Raw genomic sequence first — 15,877 nt, forward strand, 5'->3', positions numbered from 1 at the left:
CTCTTTAGGTAGAGGCTGCATCATACCCACCCTTCACTAGCTTGGCAGATGCAAGTCTTGAGGTTGCTACCAAAGCTAGAGGCAGTCTGTGTAACAGCTGTCAAACCACTGAGACAAATTAATCAAGATATCAGAGAAGCTTTGCTATTGTAAATGCACTTTTGGGGAGATCAAAACATCTGGCTTCATATGATTTGTCTTTATGATTAAATAATGTGATGCTCTGCTCCTAAGGTACTGTAGCCTCCAAAACCTAAACTGCTGCTTGCTGAAGAGTGTATATGAAGGCATGAAATGGCTGTGAAAGTCTGGCACTTCCATTCCCATTGGTCAGGAAGTGGGTTGACCCTTGTGTCACTTTCCATCCTTCTGCTGCCACCTACACTTTTTAACCTTGACTATACTAACATAAAAACTTAAAATAAGCAAATCTAAATGCTGGTGCATCTGAAAAGGTCTTTCTTTTGGGAGAATATTTTTTTTAAGTAATTCGGTGTTTACTACTGACAACTCCAAGTGTTGGAAGCATGGAAAGCATTGGAGAACCCACTCATTTTAACTAGAATGGGAAGTTTTGAAGTTTAATTTCTGTTTGGCTCCAGCAAAGCACTGGTTGCAGGCTGCAGGATTCTTATTATGTTTTATTTCTCCGATTGCATAGCAACAAGGGCAAGAAAAAAAATCTTTACTGTTGGTACAGGACAGGTTTCCAGTTAGTGAGAAAGGGATGGATTTGTTAAATTATACTTCCCTTTGAAAGACAATGATTTAATCAAAAAGGGGAAACACGTGAAAATTCCATGACCCTGAAATTTTGAAAGAAACAGCTGTGGAGCTTTTATGGACCCTTCCAAAAGGCACTACTTTGTTCTTCCAGGCCTAGCAATTCATATTGTTACTTTTTATAAGAAAGTCCAGTGATATTGCAGCTGGCCTGAAAAAATTTGGACCATCTGCCCAACGAGCACCATCTCTTTCCCCTCTGCCTCTTCCTCTATCTTTGGATTTTCTCATAATTTTTTTTTCTCAGCGGCTCCATCCCAGGGGAGGAAGACAAGAAAATTTCTCAGACATTATTACTCAGCGTGGTTGCAGGAAAAAATTCTTCATGGGGAAATCCCCCTTGTCTGAGGAGAAAAAGCAAAATTCAGCAGGAATCCCAGTCAGTTGAATCCACATGTTAGCCTAGAGGTATTTTTTAATCAGTCTAGGTGCTTTCAATTTTTCATTTGATCTTTATCAGTGGATGTCATTGCACTCAATAGATATTATCAGAGAGGGATATCTAGATAATAGGTAACAATAAACAGCATACCACTGGCAAAATGAGTAACTTTTCCTGAGAAAAATTGATTATTTAAATACTTACATTTTTGAGAGAGGAAAAAAGTGAATTAATCTTTGACAGGTACTGTCTCAACTGGGGTGGAAAGGGAACTCCACTGTATGTATCTGATCCTGCCCAGGAGAAGTTAATGGGAGATTTACTAGGAGGAAGTCCTAGTAGGCTTTACACTTAAAGAGGGCTACAGTTGTGCAAATTAGGGCTTCTGAATACTTAAAAGATTGTCATATTCCAAACTCATCTCGGGTTAGATGTATTTAGTGTTGCTGCTATTGACTATTACTGCTAGGTCTCACATTTAAATAGTGCCTTGCACCACAGCAAACTGACATATCAGAGAGAGGGGGCTCACCCAGCACTGGAGTGAAATACAGCAGCTGCCTTGCACGATAAGGACTACAGCATCCAGCTGCAACTCCAGGGGCTTTTAGGTAAGCACCATGTGAACTGTGATGTGGCCACGACAACCCTACCCTCTGCACACACAAAAAACCCCGCGGGATCTTCATGAATGCAAGCGGGTTGGAAGATGGCTTGTGCGCATCCCATGGCGAGGCGAACAGGGAAGGGGGACTGGCGGGGGAGCAGCCTAGTGGCGGGAGCACTAGCGCGCCCCCAGCTGCCCGTGGTGTATTAGCAGCCCCGAGGGAGGCTGTATGAGGCCGGGGTCACGAGAACAGGTGAAGGGAAAGCCCAGGGTGGGGAAAAGACGGCGAGGTGCCTACCGCCGGCTCCCAGGGAAGTACCTGGGGGAAGGGGCTTAGTCACAGCGCTGTACTGTACCAAGTACTTTCCCTCGGGTGATTACAAAAATGGGGGAGGGGCGGGCTAGTCAGGGGATTCCTCCGCTGCGAGCCTCGCCTGGGCCTTTATGTAACGCCGCAGACAGGCACAGGCTGGTTCGTGCTTGGAAATTCCCAGCGGCGCGGCTCCGCCCCTTGCAGAAATCCCCTCGGCAGAGGGCGTATATCCAGCGCCGCCGCCCGCCGCCGCTCTCACTCGGGTGCTGCCTGCCGCCGCCGCTGCTGCCACTGAGCCTGGGACTTGGGTCGCTTGTGAAGGGGGATTTAGCGCTGCGCGTCCTGAGCTAGCGGAGGCCGAGCCATGTTCCAGCCCAGCTACAGCCCGGCTGGCCGCTGGGACGCAGCCATGGAGAACCGCGCCGAGTCGCTGAAGAAGGAGCGGCAGCTCGGCCTGCTGCAGGACGACCGGCACGACAGCGGGCTGGACTCCATGAAGGAGGAGGAGTACGAGCTGCTGGTGAAGGAGCTGACGGACATCAGGCTCCAGCCCCCGGAGGAGCGGGGGGCGCCGCACCAGCCGGCCGAGCCTTGGCAACAGCAAGTGACTGAGGACGGAGACACGTAAGTGTGTGTCCCGCGCCGGCTGCCCGGGGCGTTAGGAGGGGAACGCACGGAGCTGTGGCCGAGGGGGCTGCGCTGAGACCCTCGCCGGCGGGCGGGGCTGGGGCCGCAGAGTTGGGAGTCCGGGGCTGGCTGGCCGCCCGCCAGCCCGGCCGGAGGGGGAAGTACAGAGTGTGCTGGCGGCGCGGGGCGGGGCCGGCGCCCGGCTGGGCGGAGGGGGAAGGTGCCGCGGAAAGTCCCTGGCCCGCTGCCAGGAACACTCAGCTCATAACACCCCGCGGAAAACACCAGGCAGCTGCCTCCGAAAACCCCGGGCTTGCGAAAGCCGCCTGCTGCCTGTGCACGTGACTGCCGGGGCATTGCCCGGGCTGGCTGCTGGGGCCCTGGCCTGATGTGACCACCCCCCCCTCATTGTTCTCGGACCGACTTTGAGGGGTTGTTTTTTCTGTTCCCTCTTGTAGATTTCTCCACTTGGCAATTATTCACGAAGAAAAGGCCTGGAGCGTGGAAGTCATTCGCCAGGCAACTGCCAATCCTGCCTTCCTGAACTTTCAGAATAACCTAAACCAGGTACTTTAAACCATCCGCCTTCCAGCCCAAACAAGCCAGGCGGCCCCGAGCCCCTTGGTGACTTCAGTAACTTTATAAAACACACTTTTACAATTGACAGATATTTAATCAACTCGTATATAACACCCCTTCCCCCCCAAAAAAAGAAAAACCCCACAAGATTGCCCAGGACAAACTTGTGTTTGTGTACTCTCCTTGACAGTGGCATTTTAAAGCATGATTGCTTTAAAATATACTATGGTGGGCTCCACTCATCCATTGTTTGCCATATAAAAGATACCTTTTATTTGTATCGCCCTCTGCTATCAAGAGAGCCTTAAATCAGTCACTCCCAGGCTAAAAGAGAACTCTGTTGATTCTTGAATACAGTGTTCCTGGTGAGCACAAAATATTAAGCAAATTTTTATGTTATTTTTAAGAAGTTGAGCTAGAATCACCAAGTGGTTGAAGGGCTCTGTGCTCCGATGCTGTCTCTAACGTATTTCCTGTTTGTAATGTACTTTACAATAGTTTTGTTTTTCCTTTTTTTTTTTATTGTAGACGCCACTTCACCTGGCAGTAATCACAGATCAGGCTGAAATTGCTGAGATTCTTCTCAAGGCCGGATGTGACCCAGAGATCAGAGACTTCCGAGGAAATACACCACTTCATATTGCCTGTGAGCAGGGCTCTGTCAGAGCTGTCAGCGTCCTCACTCAGTACTGCCAGCAGCACCACCTAGATTCAGTCCTACGGTCTGCCAACTACAATGGTATGCATAAATATATTTCTTAGCATCTAGTGCTTCTGTCACATAGATCTCAGAGAGCTTTATAAAGGTGGATAAGCATTATGATTCCCATTTTACAGATGGGGAGGTTGAGGCCTAGCAATAAAGTGACTTCCCTGAAATCACACTGCAGTCAGGGCTGGAGCTGAGAATAAGTTCCAGCCCTCCTACCTGCCAGTGCTTTACTATGGCTCTCACACTCTTCAACTTTATCCTCTGGTTTTTAGATAGCACTGTTTAACTATTTATTTAGGTTTTTTTAATTGTAGACATTTTTACATTTTTCTGTTTCTTTTTGTTAAAACAAGTTCCAGTCTGACACTGGGTGGAAAAAAAGACATAGCATCTAAGAAATAAAGATGCCTTTTAATTTATCTGATCATCCATGCACAATATAAAGTTCACATAGGACAATTTACGTTCAGTTTGGTTAATGGTGATTGTATTTCAAACCGAAGATATGATGATAGTGTGTTAGAGTGTTTAGACTAAAGTGACTGATAATGCATTAAAGTAGAAGTGCTTAACTTTTACCTATGTTCTTGTTTTACAGGACACACGTGTCTCCATTTGGCATCTATTCAGGGGTATCTGGTTATAGTAGAATATTTGCTGTCCTTGGGAGCAGATGTCAATGCTCAGGTGTGTATTTGAAGCTCTTTGTTTATCCAAATATGATGGTGCTGGAGTAGGAATGTTTGGTAATGCCAAGCCTAACTATCCTGATATTAAATGAACTTTTATTTTTACTAACCAGGAGCCTTGTAATGGCAGAACTGCCCTCCACTTAGCTGTAGACCTGCAGAATTCAGAACTGGTGTCGCTTCTGGTAAAACATGGGGCTGATGTGAACAAAGTGACCTACCAGGGCTATTCTCCATACCAGCTCACGTGGGGAAGAGACAGCTTCAGCATACAGGAACAGCTGAAGCACTTAACCACGGCTGACCTACAAATGCTACCAGAAAGTGAGGATGAGGAGAGCTGTGAATCAGAATCAGAATTCACAGAGGATGAAGTAAGTAGTTATTTTCACCCTTTTATAAGGAAGGACTAAATTTTCCCTTATGTGCATCTACATGGCTCCCATTAAAGTTGTCGGGGAAACATGCACACAACTCTTAGGTTGTGTTTTTTTCCTGATGCTTTGATGGCCTATTAACTGGATTACATATAATTCACCTACAAACTCAAAGTAAAATAAAAAATTTAAATAGCAGGCATTTGGAAGATAGTACAGGACCTAACCATTGGACACCCAGAGCTAATCTATAACATTTATTTACAAAATCAAAGTGTAAATTAGACAACCTTTCCTCTTACTCTGGGCCAATTTTTTGCATGTGTTAATCAAGCAAATCCTCTCCCAACCCCCATGATTTCAAAGAGAAATTTGTTAATTTAAGGAACATGAAATCTAGCACTCTATTTTTTTTATTATCAGGATTTTATTGAATGAGCATTAAAAATGCAAATATAAAAGCACACAAATGGCATATACAAATATATAAGGGAAAGAAAGTTGCTAAAACTAGTGTCACAGTATGTGCCTCTCTCTCCATGGTTTTCTGTTGGAGATAGCTAGTGTATCTACCGCATTTGTGACACAAAGTTTTGGTTTGTTTCCTTCTAAAATATATATTTCTCCACATGACTTTCAAATTTTATCCTCTTAAGAATCTATATTATCACTTCTTATTGAATACTTCTAAAGAGTTCATTTCAGATCCTGCTTGCCTTAACTCTTGTGAGCAGTGTTGTTGAAGTCAAGGCAAGCAGAATTTGGCCTGAGATTCTCCAAGGTGAACTCTGAGTGCTACTTGTAGAACTCTGCATTAACGTATATATATTTTTTTCCTTCTAGATAATGTATGATGACTGTGTTATTGGAGGACGACAGCTGGCATTTTGAAAAAGAGGTTTCTCTTAAAGGACATGACTATATATATGTATAGGAAGCTGACGTATTTTCTTTAAAAAAATGATAAAATGTGAAAAAAATGTTGAAATACTACACTGCACACCATGGACTACATCATTATAACAGCAGGCTTCACATTCTGACCCGTACTTTTACTAATGGGAGTTGGATGTGTCACGTCAGTAGAAATCTGTTTATTTGTGCCAGTTACGGATTAACTGGTTGTCAAAATGTATGAACAGTATGAGGACAACAGACTACTGGATCCACCTGAATATTCATTTTGGCTACAAGACTGTATCTGAGAGATGACTAGTGAGTTTTTCTGTGGAGTTGCTTCCCCCTACGTAGCTGGACAGGTTCACAGGAGTATCCTATCTGCTGGAAGAAATTGCATAGATTTCTGTTGGGCTGATTGTAATCACTCCTAATGACTGACCTCAGCTGCTCTTTGTACTGTAGAGGAATTGAAACAAAAGAATGACCTCTTGGCTTTTATGGGAAAGGTAGCAATAATGTTAACTCTCTGCATTGGAAACAGTGTATTTCCCTATGTATGTGGCATGATTGCTAAACTTTTAGCAGTTGTATATATTGTATATTTTGTTTATAATTATTTTGATACCTGAGATGTATATTTATTAAAAAAAATGTCAAGTCTTTGGTTTGTCATTGGACTGGATCACATTCCTGTCTTTTAGAGAAGAGTTAGCCCACTGACCCATCTCTATCTCATCTGCAGCTGTGAGGAAGGAAGTTTATTCAGACCCAACACCACAGTTGTTAATGCAGTGAATCTCTGCTGGACAAGAGCCTTGAGTTAACTTTCTTTCTGGGAACCACGTTTCTACCATCTTCAGTTCCTCTCCCTACCTTACAAATCTGATAGTAAATATTTTTCCTCTCCCACAAGAATAGAGACATCTGCTCCAGAGCCAACACCAAATCTGCTACATAAATTGTCAGCAGATGTGTAAGGTGTAGCCCAAATACAGGAGTTCTCAAAATGGGAAGCTGACCCTTCAAGGGGTTGCAAGGTTATTACATGGGGGGGTTGTGAGCTGTCAGCATCCACCCCAAACCCCACTTTGTTTCCAGCAGTTATAATGGTGTTAAATATATAAAAAGTGTTTTTAATTTATAAGGGGGTGTGTTGCACTCAGAGGCTTGCTATGTGAAAGGGGTCACCAGTACAAAAGTTTTGAGAGCCACTGCCCTAATACATCATTTTCTCCAGTCCCCCTTCATGTATGAATTCCCTTGAGGCCTGACCTGCATTGTTTCTAAGTCCACCAGGACACAATTAATTAGGCTCATTGTAGGCCAGCTAAGAATGTATTTATAAATATAATAGTTTTTACATGACATGTATCCCAAGGGCTTTACAAGTTAGATATGTGCAGTCTCATCACTGAAATGCTGTGACAGTGAGGTTAGAAAGCAGCAGCCATGAGTACTACCTGCACCCAGCCCTCTGGACAACAGTGTGGGTTGGGGAATTTTGGCCCAGGATGCCAGAGCAGAGCATTGCTTTGGAAAATGGCTCTGTAATGTGTGTTTCAAGGTCTCAGCCAATAGACCTGTGCATAGTGAACTATCCGGCACTTGATTTACTTCAGGAGGTTGAAGGGCTAAGCCAGCCCAGCCAGGGTTTGTGGGAATAACAATCATAGGGTGCAAAAGAATGACATTTACGCTATATGCTGGTGGTTCAGGGATGTGGCAGGCCCAGAGGCCAGTCCTGCTGCTGAGGAATAGCTGATTGTTTATAGATAGTGGAACAGCTTTACAGGATAGTTTGAGTGCAAGACTCTCTAGAATATCCCATAACCCACTGCCTAGATTCCCTTATATAGCAATTGGAAGACCTGGGTTCAAGTCCTTGCTCCCCATTAAGCTGATTGGGTATTTGAACCCATGTTTGCCCATCAGCAGCTTTATGCACCTAATATTTTTTAAAATCTGGCCCTTAGTCACATCCTGGAAGCCTGCAACTAATTTTACAACTACTTATAGATCTGGTTTCCTCCTCACAGAAGAGTCAGTTCAGCACAGACGCACTCCCTCTGACCACCTTGAGATGGGATTGTTTGGAGCCCTTGTGCATTCACATTACATTCAGCCCTAATCCTCAGATGCCTGTGGCCCTCTCAATGGCATGGCTAAGCGCCCACAGCATCTCACAGTGGTGTCACAGCAGAAAAGGGAAACTCATGTAAAAGTGTGGCACCTCAATCAGCAGTACTTTGCACTGGCTTGTCCCGTAGATTTAGAGTGAGGCTAATTCTATGGAGTGCAGCCAACCCTCCCTCATCCTGTCCCCCTCCAGTCTATGAATCCATATGCCTGCAGAGTTTTCATGGTGGGGGCTTCTGCAGGGTTAGAGAGAGCATGCGCTGCCTTCTTCCATCCCTCTCTCATGGCCCATCCCTGTCTCCCTAAGCCGTGATCCACAGCAGGTTTTGGTTCTTCTCAGTTCATAGAGTGAAAGAGGAGTAAGTGGGTCTCATCCACTCTGAGAGTTCCTCAGACTGTTCTCTTCAGCATCTGCAGAGGCAAAAATCATCTTGCCAAATTCTTCTCTGCAGATGAACACCTCTTGGCTTAGAGGATGGTAGCCTGCTTTAACTTAAGTCACTGATATAGGGGGTCTCTCCCCACCTCCAACATGCCCACTCCTTCCCAGGAAGAGTCTGCTCTGCTACCTTTATGCCAACAAGGCATTCCCCTCTTACCTGGGGAATTCTCTGCTGGCCACTTAAAGCCAGAATCCAGCCCCTTTGCACCACCTGAGAGGCACAAAGGAGCTGGATTGTACTGGCGAATCTGGACCATTAACTTTAAGAGGAGACCTGCACCTCCATTCTCTTCTTGGTGGGCTTGATGGAACAAGAACTGTTGTACGACATGGCCCTGGGCCAGTGGCTGCTTTTCCTGGAGAAGAATGGCTCAAAGGGCTAGGCTCTTGCTGATTTGCATTGGATCCAAAGGTCAGTGTGGAAATGATTACATGGAAATTGTCATCCTGAGTCAGTGTTTTTTCTCTTCCACCCTTTTTTCCCTAACGTGTCCAAGGTGCATACTTTGAAACTGCCTGTTGGCAGGAAAAGTCATTACTGAGCATCAAGCCTGTGTGATCTTCCTTTCTGAGGAAAGGCTGAAAAATTGACACACACACACCCAAGGTACAATCCAGACTAGTGAGCAGCTGTGTCCACCTGCCTTTTACGCTACTTTGCTGCTGTAGCTTCCAGGCTGGACTGCTCATAAACAGCCTGCATCACAGTGGCACTAGAATGCTTTTTATAGTGGGAGTGCTGAAAGCCAGCAAAACTATCCCCAAACTTTTTAACCTCGTGCTCCCCCTACCCCCAGCTGAGGCCAAGAGCAGGGCCGTGACTCCAGGAAGGGGGGGGCCATGGACAGGGATAAGGGGGACGAGGCTGGGGGCAGGTGCGGGGCCAGTAGTGGAGCCCTGCGTGCGGAGCCAGCAGCCAGGACCCCCCGCGTGTGATGCCATGAGCAGGGCCAGCAGCTGGGACCCTTTGGCACAGGGCCAGCAGCCATGATGCAGGACCCTGCATGCCTGGCCAGGAGCGTGGCCAGCAGCCAGGACCCTGCCCACAGCCTGGAGTGGGGCTGGCAGCCAGCACTCCACATAAAATGTGGGGGTGCTACAGCACTCCCCCCCGCACTCTTAGTTTTCATGCCTATGCTGCAGCATATAAGTCCCTCCCAGCTATGTCTGTGTGCTGCAGGCAGCCAGTCATGTATTGGCTCTTACTAACCTTGTTTATACTGCAGGGTGACCCCCAACACAGTCCCATTTTTAGATTTTCCCCTCAGAAATGTATATCCTGTACTGCCCAGCCCTCTCCTGGCCAATACAAGTTTATATAAACGCAGTCATTTAATTAATAGACATGATGTACACGTCTAGTTACCCCAAATAGAGTTTCCCAGACATGTCAATTCAACACACTGGATTGAAATAAAACAAGTTTATTAACTACAGAGCGAGATTTTAAATGAGTACAAGTAATGAGGCATGAAAGCCAGAAATGGTTACAAGTAAAATAAAGATAAAATGCAACTAGTGCCTAACTTAAACTATGTTAAATTCAAAGCAAGGATTTTCTCACCACATGCTTTAGCAGATTACTCCAAACTCTCAGATCAGGGTCCCCTCCCCGAGTCCAACACCGCTGCTTATGTCCTTTCAGTGCCATGGATGCAGTGGGCAGAAAGAGAGGGGTGCCTCCCCTTTCTTTTTATAGTCCTCTCCCCCATTTCAGCAGCATCTCCAGCTGGGAGCCTGGTAACAGGCAGTCTGTATGGACAGGAACCCCATGCGGTTTCTTTGCTAAAATGTTGATTTTTCACACAAGCCCACTTTCCTGCCAAAGAATGGGGCCAGTTAGGTGCTAATGGCTCCTCAGCCTTGTCTACACCTGGCTGAGGTGCCTGCGTGCCCTTTGTCTCTGAGAAACTGGTTTGGCCACTCCCTAGACTTGGAACATGTGTTAGTAACACGTACAACTTTACATGTTGCCACACTTATTTTACCAGGACAATAATGACCAGAAAATTATGTGTGTTCAAATGATACCTCACAAGGCATTCTTTGTAAAATATTATTAAAATAGTGTGCAAGGGGTGAATATGGGGGTACAGTCCATCTCACACACACTTGGTCATGAGATTCACTGATGGCCTTTGGGTCCAATCTCTTGTGTATCCAAAATTTCCAGTGAATACAATGGAAGATTCAGGGGCACAAAGAATGCAGAATCAGGCCTGTTATAAATTTAAAAAGCAAAATCCACTGGAACGCTACAGCATTGTCAGTGGGCAAGTGAACTACACAGCTTTGGTGAAATATAAATACAAACTCACATGCCCTCCCCCCACCGCCGCAGGCCTTGCACAGGAAAGTATCCCAATGACTTGCAATTTTTCTTGATTCCAACATAATGGACTATAACAAAAAAAGTTGATTTGTTCCTTCAACCTCTCTCTGCCTCAGTTTCTCCATCTATAAAATGTGGATAAAAATGCTTTGTAGCCATCTGAAATCTACAGCTGGAAAGCATGTTACAGGTGCTCAGGTACCAGTGATGGGCATGCTATAAAAAATACTACATAGATACAACATAATTGCAAAGTATAATTATTACAAGGGCAAATGAAAAGAACTTAAAAGGACAATTCAGAAGAACGACAGTGATACCATGCTATTCAGGAAGTAATGTATATTCCGTGCTGCAGAGTTGAACATGTGAACAAATATAATTTATCTATCAATGAGATAGTATTTCCTTGTAATAAATGTGCAAATGAAATTACTTCACCATATAAGGAAGTTATGCTACTAAACAAATCACTGCCAAGTTAAAAAAGCATTTGTTAATTTCTTATTTCTCCAAAGCATCATCAAAAGCACTTAATTTAATGTGAGAAATCACATTAAACAAACATATTCAGTAACTGAGATGAGGCGTGTATATGTCTTTTTGTACGGGCTTGTCTGCACTTGAAATTTGTTCTGGGCTAACCTGAGTTATTTTGCATTAAAGTGACGTATAAAAAAACCCTAATTATTTTTGCTGCAAATCATCTGCCACTTTAACACACACTCTTAAACCCACTTTGGGAGTGTGTTTGCTGAGATGTGGGATGAGTTTACGTGTAACAAAGTCAGTGTGGATGCATCCCAATCCCAAAATAACTGTTGTGTATGTGCCAAGTCCTTTCCTGGTATACTCACATTGCTTTGTTGGAGTGCCATGTACCTGTGCATCGTATGCTGCTCCAGGAGCACCCTGACTGCTGTCACCTCCCCATTTAAATGTGGGCACACAGCAGGTGCTGTCCTTTATGACTCCAGCTCACAGGGAGTTCACATACTGTGTCGCATCCTCTTGATTATTGTTAAGTCATGCCTCATACTTCTGCATAGACCCATGCTGAGATCCTGGACTTCACTGCCCACTACTGAGAGGCGAATGTACAGGCCCACCTGAATGGCAGTCACTTAGCACAGGTCTCTAAGCAGGTATCACAACAAGTGCAGAACAGGGCGCACAAATGGGCCCCAAGCCAGTGCTGCAATACAGCAAAGGAGCTCTGTCTGGGCTATAAGAATTTTAAGGACAACAGGACAGATGAAGGAACATGCATGGTCTCCAGCTACCGTGTTTGCTGGAGATCCTGCCACTCAACCACTAAATTGTGTGGACTCACTGACTGATCCTGAAATCCAGATTCTCACCTGACTCCAGGGCAGACACAGATGTGGAAACCCAGGACCTACCTGAATCACAGCCAGAGGATCAACCTGAAATCTAAACTGGGGAGGAGACCACATCCAGTAAGAATTGTACAATATATTATAGTACAACTGTACAGTGGGATATAAACAACTTAGTTTCAGGTATTATCACAGTATTGCCCTCTCTCTGCCTCCTGATCTACTAACCCCACCACTAGTTGCTCAAAATGGTGGCCATGCCAGAGAATGTACCAATGCGCCACTCCGCCTTGATGCTTACTGCTCTCTCTTCTGCCCTACATCTGCACCAGCCCTGGGGGCACCACCTGGGCAAACGGTAGCACGACATCTCTTCCTGGTTTGCCCATTGCCTTTTTTTATCAGAATCCTTCTCTGTTTGAGGGGACACAGTTCAGGGTAACAGCCTCCAAAGTAAGGACAGCTTGCACCAGTTCACAGGCAATGAGTAACCTGCCTCTGCTGCACTCTCTAGCTAGCCATATTCCCCGAACACCACAGGCCATCTGGCATCTGTTAGCCCTTTTCCCAAGTTGCCTCAACAATCACAGCCACACTCCTCTACCACAGGCCCAGAGGTTCTAGACAACTGGGGAAGATGATGACACAAATGCAGTAGCTGAGGAGAGGCAAACACCTCTCCTGACCTTGAAAGCCCAAACTTGTCTGCACACAACGGGTTTAACTTTAAATGGCTTTTAGCTTTGCACAGCATTATGCACGTTCAAGAACATTTTACTGCTCAAACCATTGAACTGGGTGTGCCCATTGTTATTTATTGAGAAACCATTGAAAAGGTCTTTATATTCATGGTTTGAGTCCTGTACAATTGTTTGAAATGCCCAGCTTCACTGTCATAAAATCCACACATGCACTATACTAAAAGCCACACATTAAGTATGTTAAGTATCAGAGGGGTAGCCATGTTAGTCTGGATCTGTAAAAAATGACAAAGAGTCCTGTGGCACCTTATAGACTAACAGACGTATTGGAGCATGAGCTTTCGTGAGTGAATACCCACTTCGTCAGATGCATGGTATGGCATCAAGTGTGTTAAAATCCTTCCACTAATACATATGAAGATACGTGCAGTCATCATGATTACAGACTTATGTGAAAGTTCACAAATGGCCTCTAGACTCAAAGAAAGAGCACAGTGCAGCCCTGACTCTGTGCCCCTGAGTAGTTGCAGCATTTTGCGCACGTGTCCTCTCTAGCTGTTCAAAATGTTTAGCAAGTCTGCTCACCTCTGTCTCCTACCCTTCAGCCACGCTGTCTCCCTTGCTCTCACAAATGTGCAAAACACAGCAAGCAATTATCATAATAGGCAGATAGCTCTCAACAGCCTCCAGCCTCAGCCTTCTCCATCTACCTTTCAATCTTCCAATTGCGTATTTCACTGTCATTCTGCAACTACTCAAGGTATAGATAAACAGCTCCATTCTTGTGCCCAAGTGTCCAGTAAAAGGCTTCATAAGCCACAAGAGCGGAGGGGTAAGCTGGGTCGCCCAGAATGACAGGAGAAACGGCAACACCATCAATGTCCATAATGACTATTGGAGACAAAGTGCTGTTTGTCATTGCCCAGAGTTTCCAAAGGGAACTGGCAGCAAGGGCCTTTCCAGATTACCTCATGTTAATACTGGTGAATCTTCCTTGGTGATCCACCAGGCCTTACAGCACAATGGATCAATTACTCCTTTCTCTGGATGAGCTCCAAGGCCAGCTGGGGAAGGGGTGGGAGGGGGCAAAGAAGAGGCTCATAGGTCCCATCAATGGCCCCAGTACAATTCAAGAGCCCCAACCATGCAAGCCCATTAATTACTTCCTGTGCATCTCCAGACTTTATGGCTACTTTGCCAGTAGTGCACACCTCCATGACAACAGCTTTGACAGCTCCAACACTAAACTGTTAGCTACTGACTGCTAGCAATCAGGGAGGTGAGCTTCTGGATGGTGATGGCCACATGCTTCTCCACACGGAGGGGAGCTCTCATGAAGGTCTTCCACCACTGCAGCTGCAACGATTTCTAGGAAAGTGGCTTTCTCCTGTCCTACCAGTCAGGGCTAGCTGGCTAAGCCCAAAAGCTGTGGTCTCATAGATGACAGGTATAATAGGCCAGGGAAGGCTAAGTCTCCCCCTGCAGTGCAGCCGCCGACCTGTTGCCTTTGAAAGTGTGGACGCCTGGACCATAGTGGCCCTGCCTGCACTCCGCCCCGAGGCCCTTTCCTGCTTTGTCCCACCCATGCTCCACCTCTTCCTGTCCCTGTCCTCCCCTCTTACCTCAAGATGCCCACCACCCGTCACTTGCTGTGGAGGAGAGGAGGGACTCAGTGAGTGGCAGGCAGTAGGAGTCTCAGGGGAGGGGGTGTGGAGTGATGCAGTGGGTGGGAGTTCTGGGGGAGGAGGGAGGGTGAAGGAGAGGAGGGACACGGTGAGTGGCAGGGGTCTCGAGGGACGGGAGTGGAGGAGAGGAGAGATATGGCAAGCAGCCAGCGGTGGAGGTGTCGGGGGACATTGTGGGAAGTGGGGGTCTCAGGGGTGGAGGCGTGGAGAGACTCATCAAGCAGCGGGTGGGGGGGGCTTTGGGAGAAGGGGTGAAGGAAGGGATGGACTCGGCGAGCAGTGGGGGTGTCAGAGGTGTGTGGAACAACTCAGCAAGCGACAGGTGAGGGAGCCAAGCACGAGCGGGGCCTGGGGCAGAGTGGGGGAGGAGTGTGGGCATGGCCTTGGGGGAGGAGGCCAAGTGGGCATGGGGCCTTGGGACAGAGCAGGGGCCAGGCCATGGTCCAGATGCTGGGGGAGCTTCTGGTGCTCAGGCCAGTCTCCCCAAATGCCAGGGCCATGCGCTGCCCATGTGCGGTCCCCCAAGTAAAGCTGCTCTAGGAAAAGATCTAGGAGAAGCATCTGCTCAATTTCAGACTCCTCCTCCTTCTCAGGCACCCTAATTTCCCTGGTTCTGAAGTCATTGCATTAATTTAGATATGCTTGCAGCAGGCTGCTTATATTCATCACCAGGAGGATTGCAGCACTTCCCATTTTTTGTTCCATGCTGCTTGGCAGCACTTTGAAAATGGGGCTGAGTGCCTCATAAAAAACTGATGGCTGATGGGATGAAAGAAGAAGACTCAAAGGAATTATTTAGTTTGGCCCCAAGCTCCAGAATTCCATCACTTTCTGGTAGGTATCCCACAATGCACAGCATGAAAAATCCCCAAATGCATACAAGACAGCAATGGAGCAATGCACCGTGGGATGTTCGACCAGAATGCTGAGCATTTCTTTCAGAACATCACAGTGCTGTGTGGCCACAATGATACAAGGCAAAAGTGCCTTAATCCCTGGATAACAATGTGGAGTGGACACTCTGCTTATGAAACAATCGTTGTAGATCACTTGATGCTGATACACAAAACCCACAACAAATTTCAAGTGTAGACATGTCCTACGATAGGTGTCTGGCAGGTCATTTGTTTGCAGCTGTCATGTATCTGCTGTTAATGCACTGAAATTCGGAGGAGCTCTTTAGAATGGTGTCTGATAACATAATTGATCAGTTTATCAAGAAAAGAAGAAACTCATAATCGGCTGCCGGTCAGTTATATAGCGGGGTGACTT

At 46.3% G+C, this 15,877-nt stretch overlaps 1 protein-coding gene across 1 annotated transcript; it reads left to right on the top strand.

The window, feature by feature from the left end:
• Window positions 1-2,300: 2,300 nt before the first annotated feature.
• NFKBIA (NFKB inhibitor alpha) lies at window positions 2,301-6,629 on the top strand. Its single transcript, XM_045016745.1, has 6 exons — window positions 2,301-2,709; window positions 3,171-3,279; window positions 3,820-4,030; window positions 4,602-4,690; window positions 4,806-5,066; window positions 5,913-6,629. Exons 1-6 carry the CDS (start codon window positions 2,450-2,452, stop codon window positions 5,958-5,960), a joined length of 978 nt encoding a protein of 325 aa, XP_044872680.1. The 5' UTR covers window positions 2,301-2,449; the 3' UTR covers window positions 5,961-6,629.
• Window positions 6,630-15,877: the final 9,248 nt, after the last annotated feature.

Source organism: Mauremys mutica, chromosome 4 (assembly GCF_020497125.1).
Source record: "Mauremys mutica isolate MM-2020 ecotype Southern chromosome 4, ASM2049712v1, whole genome shotgun sequence".
Classification (NCBI taxonomy): domain Eukaryota; kingdom Metazoa; phylum Chordata; order Testudines; family Geoemydidae; genus Mauremys; species Mauremys mutica.